Source organism: Leuciscus leuciscus (assembly GCF_965113295.1).
Source record: "Leuciscus leuciscus genome assembly, chromosome: 25".
NCBI lineage: Eukaryota > Metazoa > Chordata > Actinopteri > Cypriniformes > Leuciscidae > Leuciscus > Leuciscus leuciscus.
In genome coordinates, this window is record NC_138724.1 from 16383722 (window position 1) to 16400102 (window position 16381).

Genomic DNA, 16381 nt, shown 5'->3' on the forward strand with positions numbered 1-16381 from the left:
TAATAGGTTCCATTTTAATAGGTACATACAAAATTAATTAAAGAACATTCCAAATAACACAACGTTCTGAACTTGTACGAATAAAACTGGTTGAAAATGTATCTGAGGAATATCGCCACTGATTTAATGGTAAAACTGATATATATCGATCATTAGTTTGGAATGGCATGGTGGTGACTAAATATGGACTTATTTTTATTTTTTACCATTCCTTTTAATACAGTCTTAAAAATAAAGGTTATTTATCGGCATCTCTGGTTCCACGTAGAACTTTTAACATCCTTGGAACCTTTCCACTGCACTAAAGGTTCTTTACAGCGGGAAAAGGTTCTTTCAATTATTAAAATGTTTCCTCAGAGTCAGACTAAGAAAATAAATGGCTAACTGTTCATTGAAAGGTTCTTTGAGGAACCAAAAATGGTTCTCTATGACATCGCTTAAAAACTCCCCCTTTTTGAAGCTTTATTACTTTATTTAGTGTATTCAAAATCAGAAAGTGATGATGGTGGGGATGATGATAATGGTTGTAATAAAATGGTACAGCATATCCATTTATTTCTTTTCTAGAACCGACTACAGTGTATCCCTCATATCTCAAGATTTTTTTGTAAATAATGGTGGAACAGACTAACATTATGATCAATTCTTGTCTGAATTAAGAAAGCACTGAGTTTAGTGAGACTGTATTGTCTGTTTTTGCTGTTGGATATGATGAAAAACATTTGGTTCTCTCAATAGATCCAGCCATGTTTCTTCAAGGCCAACTTTATCAAGCCACACTCCCAAGTTCTCTTTTTAGCTCCAATCTCACACCCCAGTTTTCAGTTGTCAGCTTATCAAGATGGTAATGAGCTGAATCAAATTTGAAGTCTTGGATATGGTTACCTTACCTTGTTCCGTTTATGGAATAAGTCTGTTTCAATCAAATATTGATGTCGAATAATTGATGCCACCATTCAGTTTATTAAATTATTTTGGTTGGCTCTGTCATAATGCCTTTTTAGGCTGTTTAGAAGCACTGCCTAGGGGCTGTATTGCATCCAACCAGTTCTTGTGAATGCCAGCACTATGGCTTACTTCATATCTCTGTACAAACAAAGACTTGGAGGTAAAATCGGGTAAACAAAGAGATGGCTTTCGCCCGAAACCCCATATATGACGTCAGAAGTGTACAGCCATAGGAGGACTCCCAGAACCTGATTATAATCTGACACCATCTTGTTTAGAGGTGTTTTGATATCATATCCACTTCTTGTCTATTTAAAGTCCGTAATATGAAGACAATCTTGTTGCACAAGAGTTCATTAAGTGATTCTCGGTCTCTCTCTGTCTTCATGTTGCTCATAGGGGATCTCAGGGGACCAAAAAAATGTTTTCTTTCCATCTTACTGTAATGTTGAGACTCTGTTGCTCAACTCTAGTGCCGTAGCTCCCCCTGCTGGATTGATACTTACATTTATTAACTACTAGAATAGAGATAAAAAAAATTTTTAAAAAAGGTCAAAGTATAGGAAGTATTTATTAGTTTACTTTTTATTTTTTTTAATTATCCAAATTACAATGAACACAGACAGGCTTTATATAGAGAGAGAAGTGGCCTCTTTAAAACTTTAATAGGTACAGAATGTTGCATTGAGACATTTTTCCAAAACAGCTGAGGGTAAAGTTGAGGTATAGCAGTTCGGAAAGGGTTGCAAAGCCGTTTTCTTTGTCTGAATGGCTTAAAATAAGCTAAATAAGTTTAAGAGTGGTATAATCAGTCTCGACTTGAATCCTGTAAAGATATTGTGGCAGGACCTGAAAAGAGCGGCTCGTACTTGAAGAAATTCCATATTCATCAGCCTTTAGAATTAAGGAATCTGATGTTGTAATGAAAACATTCTTCTGTTTGCGTTCAGCCTGGCACGTTCCTGCGGTTCTACAATCTCCGTTCACTCCTTCAGCGAGCTCCGGACCAGCAGCCGGATCAAGCTGAACATCTCTGTTTCCACCTGCACGGGGGGACGACGTATGGACGAGGTTTACGAAGCCTTCCTGCAGAGAGCCCTGATCTACAGTCCCTCAAGAGGCGAGTCTGAAGACCACTGATAATGTCTGTTTTGTATATTTTTTAATTACTTTTTCCATTACAAGAAATATATTTCATTAGTGATGTAAAGATGGTGCAGAATCTTAAATATTCCTTATTTTGACTCATAATGTTACTTTGTACTTATGTATATATAATGTATACACACACAGAGTCTGGATATATAAGAAATTGCTGAAGTCATGAGTATTTTGATGGCAAATTAAATGAGGCACGCTAAGTCAAATTCATTTCCATTATAAAATAACTTCTGTCTCTCTCTCTCTCTCTCTCTCTCTCTCTCTCTCTCTCTCTCTCTCTCTCTCTCTCTACTGATCAATATTCAGTGTGCTAGAGAATCATGTCGATCTGGATGAGTATGATGAAGTGAATGATGGCACGTTACTGGAGATTTGGTACACACCACCAGAGGCTGTAGGTTGGTGGTGCCTCTTTTGCTTTCCAATTTATATCCAGTTTTATGTCATGCTCAGCTGGCCTTCATTTGTATATGCTTATGTTTCCTTCTAGTCTTGCCAAATGATGAAGAACCAGGTATAGACATATTATATACTACTAGGTTTAAATATGACTAATATATGAATTCTCAAAGCTTTTTCTCCACCACAGATGAAAAAGATTATTAAAAATAATATATATATGTATGTATGTATGTATGTATGTATGTATGTATGTATGTATGTTATATATCAAATCATATCAAAATAAAAAATGTTAATGTTTAAATGTTTTCTTTTCTTTTCAGATGAAGCAGATACAGGACTTTCTTATACAGGTAAAAAAAAATCACATCCTGCTCATATTAACCCACAACGTTGAATTAATATTAGGGGAAAATTTAAGAGCCAGATTCAAACCTACTGTACATCACCTTCACCACAGCTCGATATGTCGCATCACATGTCAGTATTTATTATGAATGATTTATCCATGCACACAATGATTTTTATACTTTTAAACTATTCCCGATGGACAAAATCGAGTCCCGCCCTACTATTTTTCTTTTTTTGACAAGCCTTTTCACTCAGATATACATATCAATAGAGAAGAAAAGACTATCGCATCTTCCATTTAATGGTGACTCTAACCACTGAGCCACAGCTCTGACAAACTGTTTCTATTATAATTACTAATATTTGAACATGTGATTGTTCAGTGCGGACATGTGAGCACAACATGCAGCAGCTCACACTGGCCCGGGTGAAACGCTCCACACCGCCGCTGTCATGTCATGTCCGAGCCCGGGTGAAGAAGTACCATCCCCAGCAGTTATACCAGTGCCTGAAGCTCTTCTGCTCCAAGTGTAAAACGATGTGAGTCTGACACTCACTGCAACCTGCTCCTGACTCGCATCCATGAAAGGAATACTGAGAAGGTTCCAATATATACTTAATTGTAGTTGTTTAAAGTGCCCCTATTGTGCTTCGAGTATTACAAACCGCAAGAAAGGTAATGTAGCCGTTTGTGAATGTAAATGGTCTGTAAAGTTATAAATGGAGTTATTTCCTCCCAAAAGAAAGAACCGATTCTGAACTGCCTGAAACGATTCGTCAGTAATTTCAGTCTTTCTTCGAGCTTGAACCTATGTAGGTTTGTAAATTAACATAATGGCCACCTATGGTCTTCACTGGCAGCTCGTGAACAACGTCTGCTTTGACCCTCAAACACTGTAGTTGTAGCTGAGACTGGAAGAGTTTGATTCATGTTGTCAACATGTCAAGAAGACGCTGTTTTCTGCGCTGCCAAAGCAAATCCACTTTGATGCACTTCCAAAGGATGAGGACTCAACTTGAATTAAATGTTAAAACCGACGCCAAGTACTGAGGCTGTTTCTTTTCAGACTCGCGCTGTAATCAGTAGACCAATCACAACAGACTGGGCTATCTTACCAATCAGAGCAGAGTAGACCAATCACAACAGACTGAGCCATCTGACCAATCAGAGCAGAGCAGAGTAGACTAATCACAACAGACTGAGCCATCTGACCAATCAGAGCAGAGTAGACTAATCACAACAGACTGAGCCATCTGACCAATCAGAGCAGAGTAGACTAATCACAACAGACTGAGCCATCTGACCAATCAGAGCAGAGTATACCAGTCACAACAGACTGAGCCATCTGACCAATCAGAGCAGAGTAGACTAATCACAACAGACTGGGCCATCTGACCAATCAGAGCAGAGTAGACTAATATCAACAGACTGGGCCATCTGACCAATCAGAGCAGAGTAGACCAATCACAACAGACAGGACCATCTGACCAATCAGAGCAGAGTAGACCATTCAGTATTCCCTTTAAACAGCATTTCAAACGTTGCCTGGTGAATATCTTTTTTGATCAAAACATTGCTGTTTTATTTATAACAGTGTACGGAATTTCCTCATGTAAATATCACAAAATAAACATTTGAATAAAATTTAATTTGTGTGATTTGTTCTGGTTCAAGGGCATCTTTATCTTTATCTGTATTTCTTGAACCTTTTATTCTTCTAAATGTGTTCTGTCTTGTTTGCCACCTGGTGGCTATTAAGCAGAACAAAACAGCAAAAGTCATCACAGGAATAAATTAGATTTTAAAATATATTAAAATAGAAAAGTTATTTTAAACTAATAATATTTCACAATATTACTGTATTTTTAATCAGATAAATGCAGCTTTGGTGAGCATAGGAGACTTTCAAAAACATTCAAAATCTTACCATCCCCAAACTTTTGAAAATGGTAGTGTACATTTTGTTTGCTTGTATGTGACAGGAAAGAAGTCCCCGATGACGGCGCTGTTGCTAAAGTCTTCCGGGAGTCTGCGAGAGAGAACCAGCCTTGTGATGAGCAGTGGGCCGCCACTTCATCAGCGAGCTCTAGAGAAGCCGGCAGAACCATCTCAATGCACATATCCAGAGACATGGTGGGGCAAAGCACTCACATGCAGCTGATATTCGTTGAGGGTGCGTCCAACTACATAGAAAAGCTTTTTTTAATATATATTTGTGACATTAGTTTAAAAATATAGCTTTGTATCTACAGGAACGACGCTGGATGAGATTTGTGTGTTATCACGCGATTACAAAAACCTGGTTCCCGTGAGATCAGAGAACGGTAGGATGGCCCTGATGGATCTCACAGCTCCCTTCCTGTTCTCTGGAGACAAAAGATATTATGGGTAAGAAGACAGGCCTACATACTTCATTTTAAACTCCCCTGGTATTCAGTGTGGACATATCTTATCATGTAAACACCGCTTAACAAACCCTAGGGAAGGATACGATCACGTCTGCGTTTAGTTAATTGGGTATTTGTGTGTGTGTGTGTCTCAGGTGTAAGCGGTGCTCTCTGAACACGTTTGAAAACCATGTGTTTACTGGAGTGGAGACCTATGATGGACAGGCGGTTGCTAAAGGTACTTCCTCATAAAATTAATAATTGGATCATCATTTTGGATTAATTATGCCTATTTATTACCTACAGTCAAACCGAAATGTATTCAGACACCTTCAACATTTCTCACATTATCACAGTTTATTCACTATAGTTTATTCATTATAGTCTCTCAAATGAATTAGGTTGAAGCTGTCAACTGTTAAATTTAAGAACACAATTAGATGATATCAATTTAGGTCAACAAATTACCAAGCAATGCCTAATTTTGTTCAGTCTGTGGTGTAAAAAGGTTGCATTAGCAATTCAAGAAAAAACACTTCAGCAAAACATGGTCAGGTCAAAGTGTCTACAAATTTTTAGAACTTTTACCGGTAGTCAAAGTATGAAGAATTTTTGGTTATGATATGTCACAGTTTACTTTATTTGGTTATCGTCACTTACATAAATAAACTATAGAGTCCTGCACCAACTAGTAAAAAAAAAAAAAAAAAAGATATCTGGTGTCTGAATAATTTTTGGTTTGACTGTATAGAATATTTTCTATGATTAAACATTTCTCTTATCTAACTTCTGTACTGTCAAAACAATTAATACAGCCATCAAAACACAAAATATGCACCATATTTTCAGATAACATTTTTGAAAATTCAAATTGACATCAAAATGTTTAACGGTTATATAATATAATAAAATAAATTGCTAATTTACCCAGTATAAGAAAATGTATATAAACTAAGAACAGATTTCTATAGGTGCCACATGAAACACTGATTTATAATGTCAGTTTCTTTTCTTAATTCTAACATTCTTAATGATTCATTCATATAGAAAAATGTTGTGTATTATTTAATCACATTTTTTTAATTCATTTTTAATACGTTAATTCTTACATTTTTTTTATTCCTTTGTTATTCTACTTCATATTAAAACATTTAAATACACTTTATAGTACATTCATTTATTTACATTTACATTTTTTATTCCTTTGTTATTCTACTTCATATTACAATTAAAATGTTGCATCATGTTTGCAACCTCAATTCAAATTCAAAAATTGAAAACGACATTCTCAGTTCAGTTCTGAATGGCGCAACCCTAATGAAAAAAGGGAATTATGATTTAGAATATCATCTAAATATAATCAGTCTTCTTTAGGATGCTGGAGAAGCTGTGGTGTATTTAAAGCACATTATACAAAAATGTTTTAACACTTGTAAAATAATAAGACAAAATTGGACATAAGTAATTAGATAATAGAAACCAAATATAGTTAAGAGGCAAAATATAGTCTTGGGTATAGGACCTGTGTTACTTAATAAAGATGAGTTATATTTCATTTGAACATTGAGAATTACAGCGCTTAAAGCAAAAACTAAAATAGAAGGCAAGAATCCCCAGTTGTAAATGATTGGTTAGAGTTAGTTTCCAAAGTATGGAGAAGATAACATGAAATTAAGGGCAAAAGAATACTTGTTGGGCTTAAGTTTGATTAGGTATCATTTCTTACAGGTGTAGTTAAAAGTGCATGATATAAATATGTGAAAAAAAAGTTACTTTTCATTTTGGAGATGTAAAAATGTTTTTATTTTTTGGGTGTTTTGTTTTAGTTTTTTTGGTGGTGGGTATTATTAAAGGGGTAGTGAATATTACCCCATGATTTACTCACCCTCAAGCCATCCTAGGTGTATATGAATCGAGTCGAATACAGTCAAGAGTTATATTAAAAAATACTTCACTTCAGTGTTTCCTTGTCCAACATTTTGAATGTCTATTGTGACACTGTTGTCCTAAAGAGAATTTGGACACTTCCGCCACATGTATATTTCGGTAGTTCATCTGTGTTTCTGTCACACAGCTCTGGGAGTTCAGATGATGCAGTACGGATTATTAATCCAGTTTGAACTGGACGACGGGACGGACACATTAGAGGCTCTGCTGTGGGAGAACGCTGTGAGTATATCAATGCCATTTCATTCAATATCTGGGAAAAAGTGCACATTTGTCCTTTAGTATAGAATGACTTCTTTTTTAGTTGTAAAACACACCAAAATTTACAAAACATTTTAGGTTAACATTTAGTTTCTGAAATCTTGCCAAGTAGCCTCTCTAAAGGGTACAAATTCTGTACATTACCTGATCAGCAGAGGGCGCTATTTTCTCTTTTGAAATGGGCTTTAGTGGTTATCTCTGTCTTATTCTTTACAGGAGAAGTTCTTCCATGTTTCTGCTGTCGATGCTTCAGGCAGTCAGGATTTGCAGGACAAGATTCAGACCATCATGGACACAGTTCAGCCACCACAAAGCAGTTTGGGTAATGGTTTCATTCCTAACGATTTTATTTCTTTACATTCCTTCAGTATTTGGAGTTAGATAATGTCTTTTTTTCTGTATTTTCTTTGCAGAAGAACGTCCATGGCTGGATCTTTGCCTCTCTGTCTACAACGTAAAGGACGATGACAGAAATAAAGTTTGCTACCAGATCACTAACTCAGAAATCAGAGAGGAATAAAGAAGTTAAGTTACAGACAGTTTGATTCAATGTGAATATCATAGATGGCCACTTGCAAAGAACAAGAAAAAAGGAGTTACAAGAAATCTTTTGTGTTAAAGTAATAGTTCACCCATTAATGACAATTTTGTCATTACTTACACACCCTCAAGTATGAGTTTCTTTCTTCTGTTGAACACAATATAAGATATTTTGAAGAATGTCAGTAACCACACAGTTGACGGCACCCATTGACTTCCATAGTAGGAAAAAAATACTATGGAAGTCAATGGGCTTCATCAACTGGTTACCGACATTCTTCAAAATATCTTCTTTTGTGTGCAACAGAAGAAAGAAACGCATACATGTTTGGAACAACTTAAGGGTGAATAAATGATGACAAAATTTTCATTTTTGGGTGAACTAAAATATAGTTAAGAGGCAAAATATAGTCTTGGGTATAGGACCTGTGTTACTTAATAAAGATGAGTTATATTTAATTTGAACATTGAGAATTACAGCGCTTAAAGCAAAAACAAAAATAGAAGGCAAGAATCCCCAGTTGTAAATGATTGGTTAGAGTTAGTTTCCAAAGTATGGAGATGATAACATCTCCATCCTTTAAGAAATGTAAATATGTTTTATAGTCAAACACAATAAATTCATTCATCTATAAAATAAAGTATATTTCTATTTAAAATACATAACTACTTGTTCTGCTTGGACCTGTGTGTTGCTTTATTTAACAAGCCATCTGGAGTGAAACCGATGAGCATTGACAGCAGGTGGTTGATGCTGGAAACAAAATGTCGTTCTGTCTCAGTCCACTAGGTGGCGCGTTCACTGTGTCGTATCTGAAAGCGGCGCCTCCCTGGCAGAGCTTCATATTCACAGATCCATCAGGAGATCATAAACGGCTCTCAAGGACTTTCACTTTATCGAGATGCTGGATGCTCGTTCCTTGACGTCTATTTTTCCTCTTGTACGAAACGCTTGGAAATATCTCTGCGGTTCAAGGGCTTCAACTAGCTTTGTTTTGTTTGGCTGAACACCTGTTTGACCTGCTGTTACAAAACTATTGATTTAAAAAATGGAAACTAGCGATGTTCATCTAAACGAGAGACCAGTGAGTGGGACGAAGCTTAATGTTAATTCTACAAGTACGCCTTAAAATACTGGATTTATCAGGTTTGGATATTTTCAAGGAATATACTACTTACTTGAAAACGCAATGGAAATGCAATTTTTAACTGTATTTTGTTTGCTCATTAGTTGTGAACTCTCAGTACTCGCGAGTAGCAACAAAACGACTGATTTAAAGTCAAAAATAGTTTCCTATAAAGTGCGTAAAATTAACACAAACAGCCATGAACGACGTCGTGTGACGTTAAATAAAATCAGTAATGAAACAGGTAAGGAAACTACAGATGTTATTTCATCGGCCGATACTACACAACATTTAATGGTGAGCGCATCTTCCAGACAGAAGTACGAAAAAACTAATGTAATGGACAAATATAGCAACACAAAATCGTTTCTGAGGGAAATAACAAGTGGAATTCATCGTCGACGAGAAAGAGCGACGGCGGGAAATGAAGGCATCGAGTCTCCGGAGAATGAACTTGAGCGCGTGGAGTCACTGCCGAAGCCCGCAGCACAGATCCAGCCTTCAGACTTCCCTACTGATGTCTCGTCTATTCCTGAATGGGGCACCTCACCTGTGGAAGACTTTGAGGAAGTCTTTACTCCGTTCATTCCCTTTAACACACGATCAAAAACCCCTGGGGTGAAGAATCCGTTTTTCCCCGTGACAGGTGAATCGTATGGCGCATATGCTGTCATGTGCATCTCCATCGTCATTTTCACTGTGGGGATTGTTGGGAATATAGCAATCATGTGCATAGTGTGCCACAATTACTACATGAGAAGCATTTCAAACTCCTTGCTTGCCAACCTCGCCCTGTGGGATTTTGTCATCCTCTTTTTCTGCTTGCCACTTGTTATATTCCACGAACTCACTAAGGATTGGCTCCTTGGGGAATTCTCCTGTAAAATCATTCCATACATTGAGGTAAACTCCATATTGGATTTAAGAGAACTGTGGTTGGTCACTTTCAATGGGTGATTGAAATGCAGTTATTTCTGTTACTAATGTGTCAAATTGGTTAATATTTGAAAAAATATGTTTATGGGGCAAGACCTCTAAAAAGAATCAGTAAAATAAGATAGTCTGTTTGGATAGGTTAATGAGGGCTATACCTGATCACATCACACATTCTATGTATTTTTCCATTGCATCTGTTTAGCATGTTTTTTATGTGTGTCAAAGTGTCTAGTCCTATCCTAGGTCCTCTCTGATATAAGATTAAGGGTGGGCTAGACTCGTGATTGAGTGGGTCAGGTTCACCTGTAGAGCCGGACCTGGTTTCATGATTGAGCTTGACTTTAGTCTAGTAGGTTCTCAGACGTACAGTAAGCTTCTTTTACACCTGAAACTGGTTAAATTGCTGGTTTATCCTTTCTGATAAATGCACATGGGATTCACATTTAACTGCTTTTATCATTATATACGTTTTTATTAATTGCTTAGTGCTCAAGGAAGGTGTTAGTTTCCTTGTCTGTGCTACTAAACCGTATAAATGTTAGGTCACTGAGTTAGTTAAGTTACTGTATATTGACTTAGTAGCAAAAATCTTGCTAAGCAAGTTTGTTTGTTTCTCAGCCAAGACAGTTACTGACATGAAAGTGAAACGCCATTAACAGCTATAGCACTTTTTGTGGCAACGTTGAAATTGCAAAATACTTGCATTTGCGTTATTAAAGGGGAACTATGCAGTTTTTTTTTTTTTTTTTTTTTAGCTTAATTTACCTTAACTGAACAGCTTCGGAGTCATTGGAATAGGGCTGTCGCGATAACCGCAATATCGCAGTACCGCGCTACTGACAAGCCAACCGCAGAGTAATTCAAGTAACCGCAGCAACCGCGATATTCTCGTGTTTTCTTTTTTCATAAGGCTATACCCTTCTTGTTTTGAACTTTGTGCATGTGTATTGCATGTTAAATAAGTTAATAATGATAATAAGACGTGGTGATCATGGTTTTATCATGGTGATTTGTACAGAGGCTTTGTGGATTTGCACTTAAGCCTAAACAGACAGTGAATGAGAGAGATCGACTGAGCGCGTGCGATTACCTGTGTCTGTCTTTGAGGTCAAGTCATATTCGTGAAAAGGTTGCCGTGTCCAAGGAAAGTTAAATATTTGTCCTGTCATACTTTTAACGTTTAAAATAAAGGGTATTTACCATGAATGGCATCAGCGACAGCGCTGGTCCGCATCCACAGCGCGAGGAACTCGCGGTCGCGGGAAACAAAACTCATTGAGTCACGCATTGAATCAATGCCATTTGTCTCTATTAAGTGAAGCTTCAGCGTTACCCATGCGACGCATTGCTGGTCAGCTGAGCCTTGAAAAGTGGAGCTCAAAGTTAAAAATAATTAACCTTGTTTCATTACTATCTTTTAATGAATCAATCAGCGTTTTTGAACGTGTTGTTGAATGAATGGTTTAATGACTCACTCAAAGACAGTCCGTTGCCGTAACAACTGCGCGCTCAGTGACAGGCTTTCAATGCGCAGAGACGCTGTTTAGTTTCGGTTTATTGCTTACTGAAAATGTACTCGTTTTTGTGCATGCTGACCACATCGTAACACTTATTTATATAGCAACAAATAAATCAAAATAAATTAATAAATGCGGTAAAACCGCATATCGCGCTATTGAGCCACTCAAAATTACCACAAGGGAAAATCCTTCACCGCGACAGCCCTACATTGGAATGGTTACATGACTTTTTTTGGGTCGAATGGTGGTCTTCTCGCACCCCCCTAGCGCCTGTGAGCAGAAAAACCACCCTTGCAATTTTGGAAGTATTGTGTGATATCAGGTCTCGCGATGTAACAAATTGCTTTATGGCACTGCACACATACACTATCTGAACATTTGTATGCTAGCCTTCTGTGTATCATACATACCTCAGTGGGCATTGCTCCGTGCGTTCGCCGGCTTCTTTGGAAACAAATGCACGTGACCAGAGGGAGATGGGAGGGGGGAGAGTTGCCATCCAGTTTTGACGACAGTGTTGTCAAATATCTATTCCGAAGCTATAGGAGGAGCTCTACAGAGAAACCCGTGAGAAAACAGCGAAGACATTGCCAAAACTGCATAGCGCCGCTTTAATTTACGTATTTGCGTAAAAATCTACGCCATTCAGCATCTGTCCACTCCAATTCCACAATGTAATTCCACAACACAAGATAATAAAAAAAATGTACTTAATTTTTATTTATTTTTTGCATTTGCATCCGCTACTTAACTTTGTGATTCCGAAGACTTCTTGCATCAAAGCGGCCTAACTGCGTGTTGTACATGATCAAAACAATAATCTTATGGCTATTGTTATATAACACGCAGATTAAAGTGTTCTTGCAACGTTCTTAAGTAACAAATTTCCAGAGCTGATTTGTTGGCATTTTCATTTAGATTATGCTTGAAAAATAATCTAAATGAAATATGTTGTTAAAGTAACGAGAAGGCTGTGTGAAAGTGTCTAGTCAGAAATTCAATGCAAATGTTACATGTGTAGGTCAGGAGACTCAGGACAGACATCTTTCTTGTGTTTTGTCTACTTGAGTAAGGGGGAGTGTCTCCTCTGCTGACACAAAGAGATAGTGGTATTGCCCTGAGGCAGCGTTCAGATTGTATCATGTGTTTTCTGAGGAATTGACCTGATTGGTGCCATGGTTGTGGCTTTAATCTCCTGACACACTACAGAGCGCAAATGCCTACACCCTTGATTCAGATCAACCAATGTTTCAACCTAACAATGAAGTCTATGGCCCTAAATGGAAAAGCTGTGGGATTGAATTTCCTTATTGTTCTACAGACTCAGGAGTTCAATTCAAGTTGCGCTCAATCTTTTTTAGTTGTTATGGTCAAAATTATGCCACAAATGCTTTCAGACTCATTCCTCCTTTTTCCTGAAATAAATAAATAAATAAATCAGAAATCGAGGTTACTTGATAAGGCACTTACAATTTAAGTGAAAGGTGACTTTTTGAAAACTTTAAAAGCAGAAATCTGAAGCACTTATGTCAAAACTGTGAAGTTCTTATCCTTTTTACAGTAGCTTAAGGTGTTACGTCGACTCAAATTATTTACGTCTTGAGGCTATACTATTGAAACGGTGAGTATTTGACAAATTAGCCTCATTCACTTCCATTGCAAGTGCCTCAATGTAACCCAGATTCTTGCTGCTTAAAAAAAAAAAAAAAAAAAAAAAAAAAAGTGCTATAAATGCTGTCAATTAGGCTTAGCTTTAATTTCACCCGCAATGTTCCTTTAGGATCCCAACGCTGTTTCCAGGTTTGTCAGTGGAAGGGTTTTCTAAAAGTTTATTAGTAATGACCACACATCCCCTTTACCTTGCAGGTGGCGTCTTTAGGAGTAACTACCTTCACACTTTGTGCTTTGTGCATTGACCGTTTCCGTGCCGCGAGCAACGTCCAGATGTACTACGAGATGATCGAGAACTGCACCTCTACTGCAGCCAAGCTGATGGTGATTTGGATCGGCGCTCTTCTCCTCGCCCTGCCCGAGCTTCTGATCCGGCAGCTGGTGAGAGAGGACCGTGAGCCTCCGGAAGTGACGCCTTGCGAACACTGCGTGGTCCGAATCTCCACGGCTCTCCCGGACACGCTTTACGTCCTCGGACTCACCTACAACAGCGCTCGCCTCTGGTGGTACTTCGGCTGCTACTTCTGCCTTCCCACTCTCTTCACCATCATCAGCTCAGTGGTGACCGCACGCAAGATCCGCAAGGCCGAACGCGCCAGCGTCCGAGGCAACCGCAAGCAGATCCAATTGGAGAGCCAAATGAACTGCATTGTTGTTGCTCTGGCTATCCTATACGGATTTTGCATCATTCCAGAGAACATCAGCAACATCGTATCGGTGTACATGGCTACAGGTGTGCCGCGTCGCACGCTGGATATCCTGCATCTGGTGAGTCAGATGATGCTGTTCTGCAAGTCCGCGGTTACACCGGTGCTGCTTCTGGCTCTCTGTCGGCCCTTCAGCAAAGCCTTTCTGGACTGCTGCTGCTGCTGCTTTGAGGAGTGCGGCCCACCGAAGTCCTCCGAGCCCAACAGTGACGACAACGATCAGGACGGCACCACCGAGCTGGAGCTTTCCCCCTACAGCACTGTAGTCCGCAGGGATCCATCTACCTTCCCAATAGCGGGAACTCACTGCTAAGGTTGTACCTTACCTAAGGGGTGCACATTACCAAGGGCTTAGACATACGGAATAAACCAGTCCAGAGATTTTGTTTTCACAGGGTGCACAGTTTTGTGCAGTTTCTGATTTTACTGTGCTTTGTTTTGGGAGAGACGCCCACAAACTGGATATTTTAACTTGTGATAATAGGGACAAAGAACATCCACATGTTTATTACACATTGTCTTAGAGATGCAACTGCCTATTGATGTTTACAGAAGACATGAGTACCATGTGTAGTTTCTTGGAAGTCTAGAAGGATTATGGATTAACTCACAGTATGCATTTGTTATATTTGCACAATTTTCTTACCCCAGTATCTTTTTTCTTTTCTTTTTTTTTTTTTTTTGTGTATTTGTATTTTTGTTCAAAGTATCTCTGAGACTTACTGTACGGAAGGTAATATATAGAAAATGGCTGTTAGTATGTTTTGGTGTTGTGGAAGTTGGCGATTCTTGTGAATCGATTTAACGTTAAGCCTAGCTCCCTTGCTATGTAAGTATTAAATTCACTCTGTATTTGCTAGCAGAAATACTTGTGATGCACTTCAGCCACTGAAAAGCACTGAAGACGCTGTTGTTTTAGCCAAGACATGTCACTTTTGAACAATAATAAAAAAAAAACATTGAAATGTCTTACAGATAAAACTTGAGTGTTATACTGAAACTGGACATGGTGTTTTCTATTTATTCAGATTATGTGATCTAACCAATCAGTATATCCTTTACCAATCAATTCTTCTCCAATGGCTGGTTCATTCTTGATGGTGTTGGTTCACAGGCCTCTGGGTCATCAATGCCATACAGTACTCTAGTACACAGAGGCTTTTGTTTAAGGCCATGGCCAGTTCAGCATTAGGCATTCATGCTGCAGCGGATTCCATGACCTCACGGATAGAAGTGCGGACTGGTTTGGGAGTGTAGGGAAAGATGTATGAAGCCTGTTTGGCTTAACAAGACAGCTGGAGTTTCGTTATTGTGGTCTGGTTGTTTATTGGCCATTTAGTATCATCAAAGGGAAAAGTGGACTTTTGCACTGCTTTAGGAACAATCTCATCTCTTTTACTACACATTTAAGATCCGCTCCGAGACACAGTGCGCTGCCTTGCTGTCTACTTGCTACACGAGAGATGCAACACTTTGTTGAGTTATAGCTTGAATTCAGATACATGCAATTAAAAGTTTGGCCAACACAGAGGATCCTAGAAGGTGTTTTCTACCGTTTGGAACAGCATTCGCATCAAGACCCTGATGATATGAGATCTTAAAAGAATACACTACAGTTCAGAAAGAATTCAAGATTTTAGAAATGAATACTTTTATTGAGCAAGGATGCATTAAATTAACAGTAAAGAATTTTACGTTGTTAGAAAAGATTTCTATATCAAAATAAATGCTGTTTAGTTGAACTTTCTATTCATCAAGAATCCTGAAAAAAATTAATCAAAATATTAAGCAACTCAACTGTTTTCAACATTGATGATAATAAGAAATGTTTCTTGAGCAGCAAATCATCATATTAGAATGATTTCATGAGGATTATGTGATGCTCTTTGCCGTCACAGTAATAAATTACATTTTAAAATAACTTAAAATAGAAAAAAACATTTATTATAAGTGTTCCACAATAGGACTGTTTTTACAGTATGAGACCTCTTTTATAAACATTTAAACAATCGTACCAACCCCAAACTTTTGAACGGTAGTGTAGGTCTGTCATCATTTAGACATTTACCCTCATGTCATCCAAACCTACAGTATGACACATTCTGCTGTGGATATTTAGAAAAATATTCAGGCTAATGTTGTTTTGAACCCCATTGATTTTAATGTATGGACAAAAACATTTGAAATGACATTTTTCAATATTTTGTATCGCACAGAAGAAAGAAAGTCATACAGGTTTGGAACAATTCAAGAGTGATAATATCGTAATTGACAGAATTGTCTCCATCTTCTCTGTATAGTTTTCAATTGTTCCTAGCTTGACTTATCGAATCAATATCTGTTTCTATCATAAAGAAGATTAGCTTATATTTTATTTGAAGGCACTCGTGTTCAGTGATGACATTCTCATGCATATTTAAAT

General features: G+C 37.8%; 2 protein-coding genes across 4 annotated transcripts in view; both read left to right on the forward strand.

Moving 5' to 3' along the window:
• Positions 1-7993, forward strand: part of pot1 (protection of telomeres 1 homolog) — a 31914-nt gene extending 23921 nt beyond the window's left edge. For all 3 annotated transcript variants that reach the window (XM_082159290.1, XM_082159289.1, XM_082159288.1), the window contains 11 exons: positions 1899-2068; positions 2416-2507; positions 2600-2623; positions 2835-2864; positions 3246-3402; positions 4846-5036; positions 5116-5251; positions 5406-5488; positions 7325-7419; positions 7675-7780; positions 7872-7993. In XM_082159290.1, coding sequence (XP_082015416.1) covers positions 1899-2068; positions 2416-2507; positions 2600-2623; positions 2835-2864; positions 3246-3402; positions 4846-5036; positions 5116-5251; positions 5406-5488; positions 7325-7419; positions 7675-7780; positions 7872-7978 — 1191 coding nt within the window. In that variant the 3' untranslated portion in view covers positions 7979-7993. The remainder of the gene's footprint in view (positions 1-1898; positions 2069-2415; positions 2508-2599; positions 2624-2834; positions 2865-3245; positions 3403-4845; positions 5037-5115; positions 5252-5405; positions 5489-7324; positions 7420-7674; positions 7781-7871) is intronic.
• Positions 7994-8581: 588 nt separating this feature from the next.
• gpr37a (G protein-coupled receptor 37a) lies at positions 8582-14432 on the forward strand. The gene is made up of 2 exons (XM_082159310.1): positions 8582-10028; positions 13448-14432. Exons 1-2 carry the CDS (start codon positions 9189-9191, stop codon positions 14270-14272), a joined length of 1665 nt encoding a protein of 554 aa, XP_082015436.1. The 5' UTR covers positions 8582-9188; the 3' UTR covers positions 14273-14432.
• Positions 14433-16381: the final 1949 nt, after the last annotated feature.

What these genes read in the sequence shown, in the direction of transcription:
- gpr37a (XM_082159310.1), top strand. Translation starts at nt 9,189, where the DNA reads ATGGAAATGCAATTTTTAACTGTATTTTGTTTGCTCATTAGTTGTGAA. An exon ending in AAATCATTCCATACATTGAG is followed by an intron (nt 10,029 to 13,447) that starts GTAAACTCCATA and finishes TTTACCTTGCAG; the next exon opens with GTGGCGTCTTTAGGAGTAAC.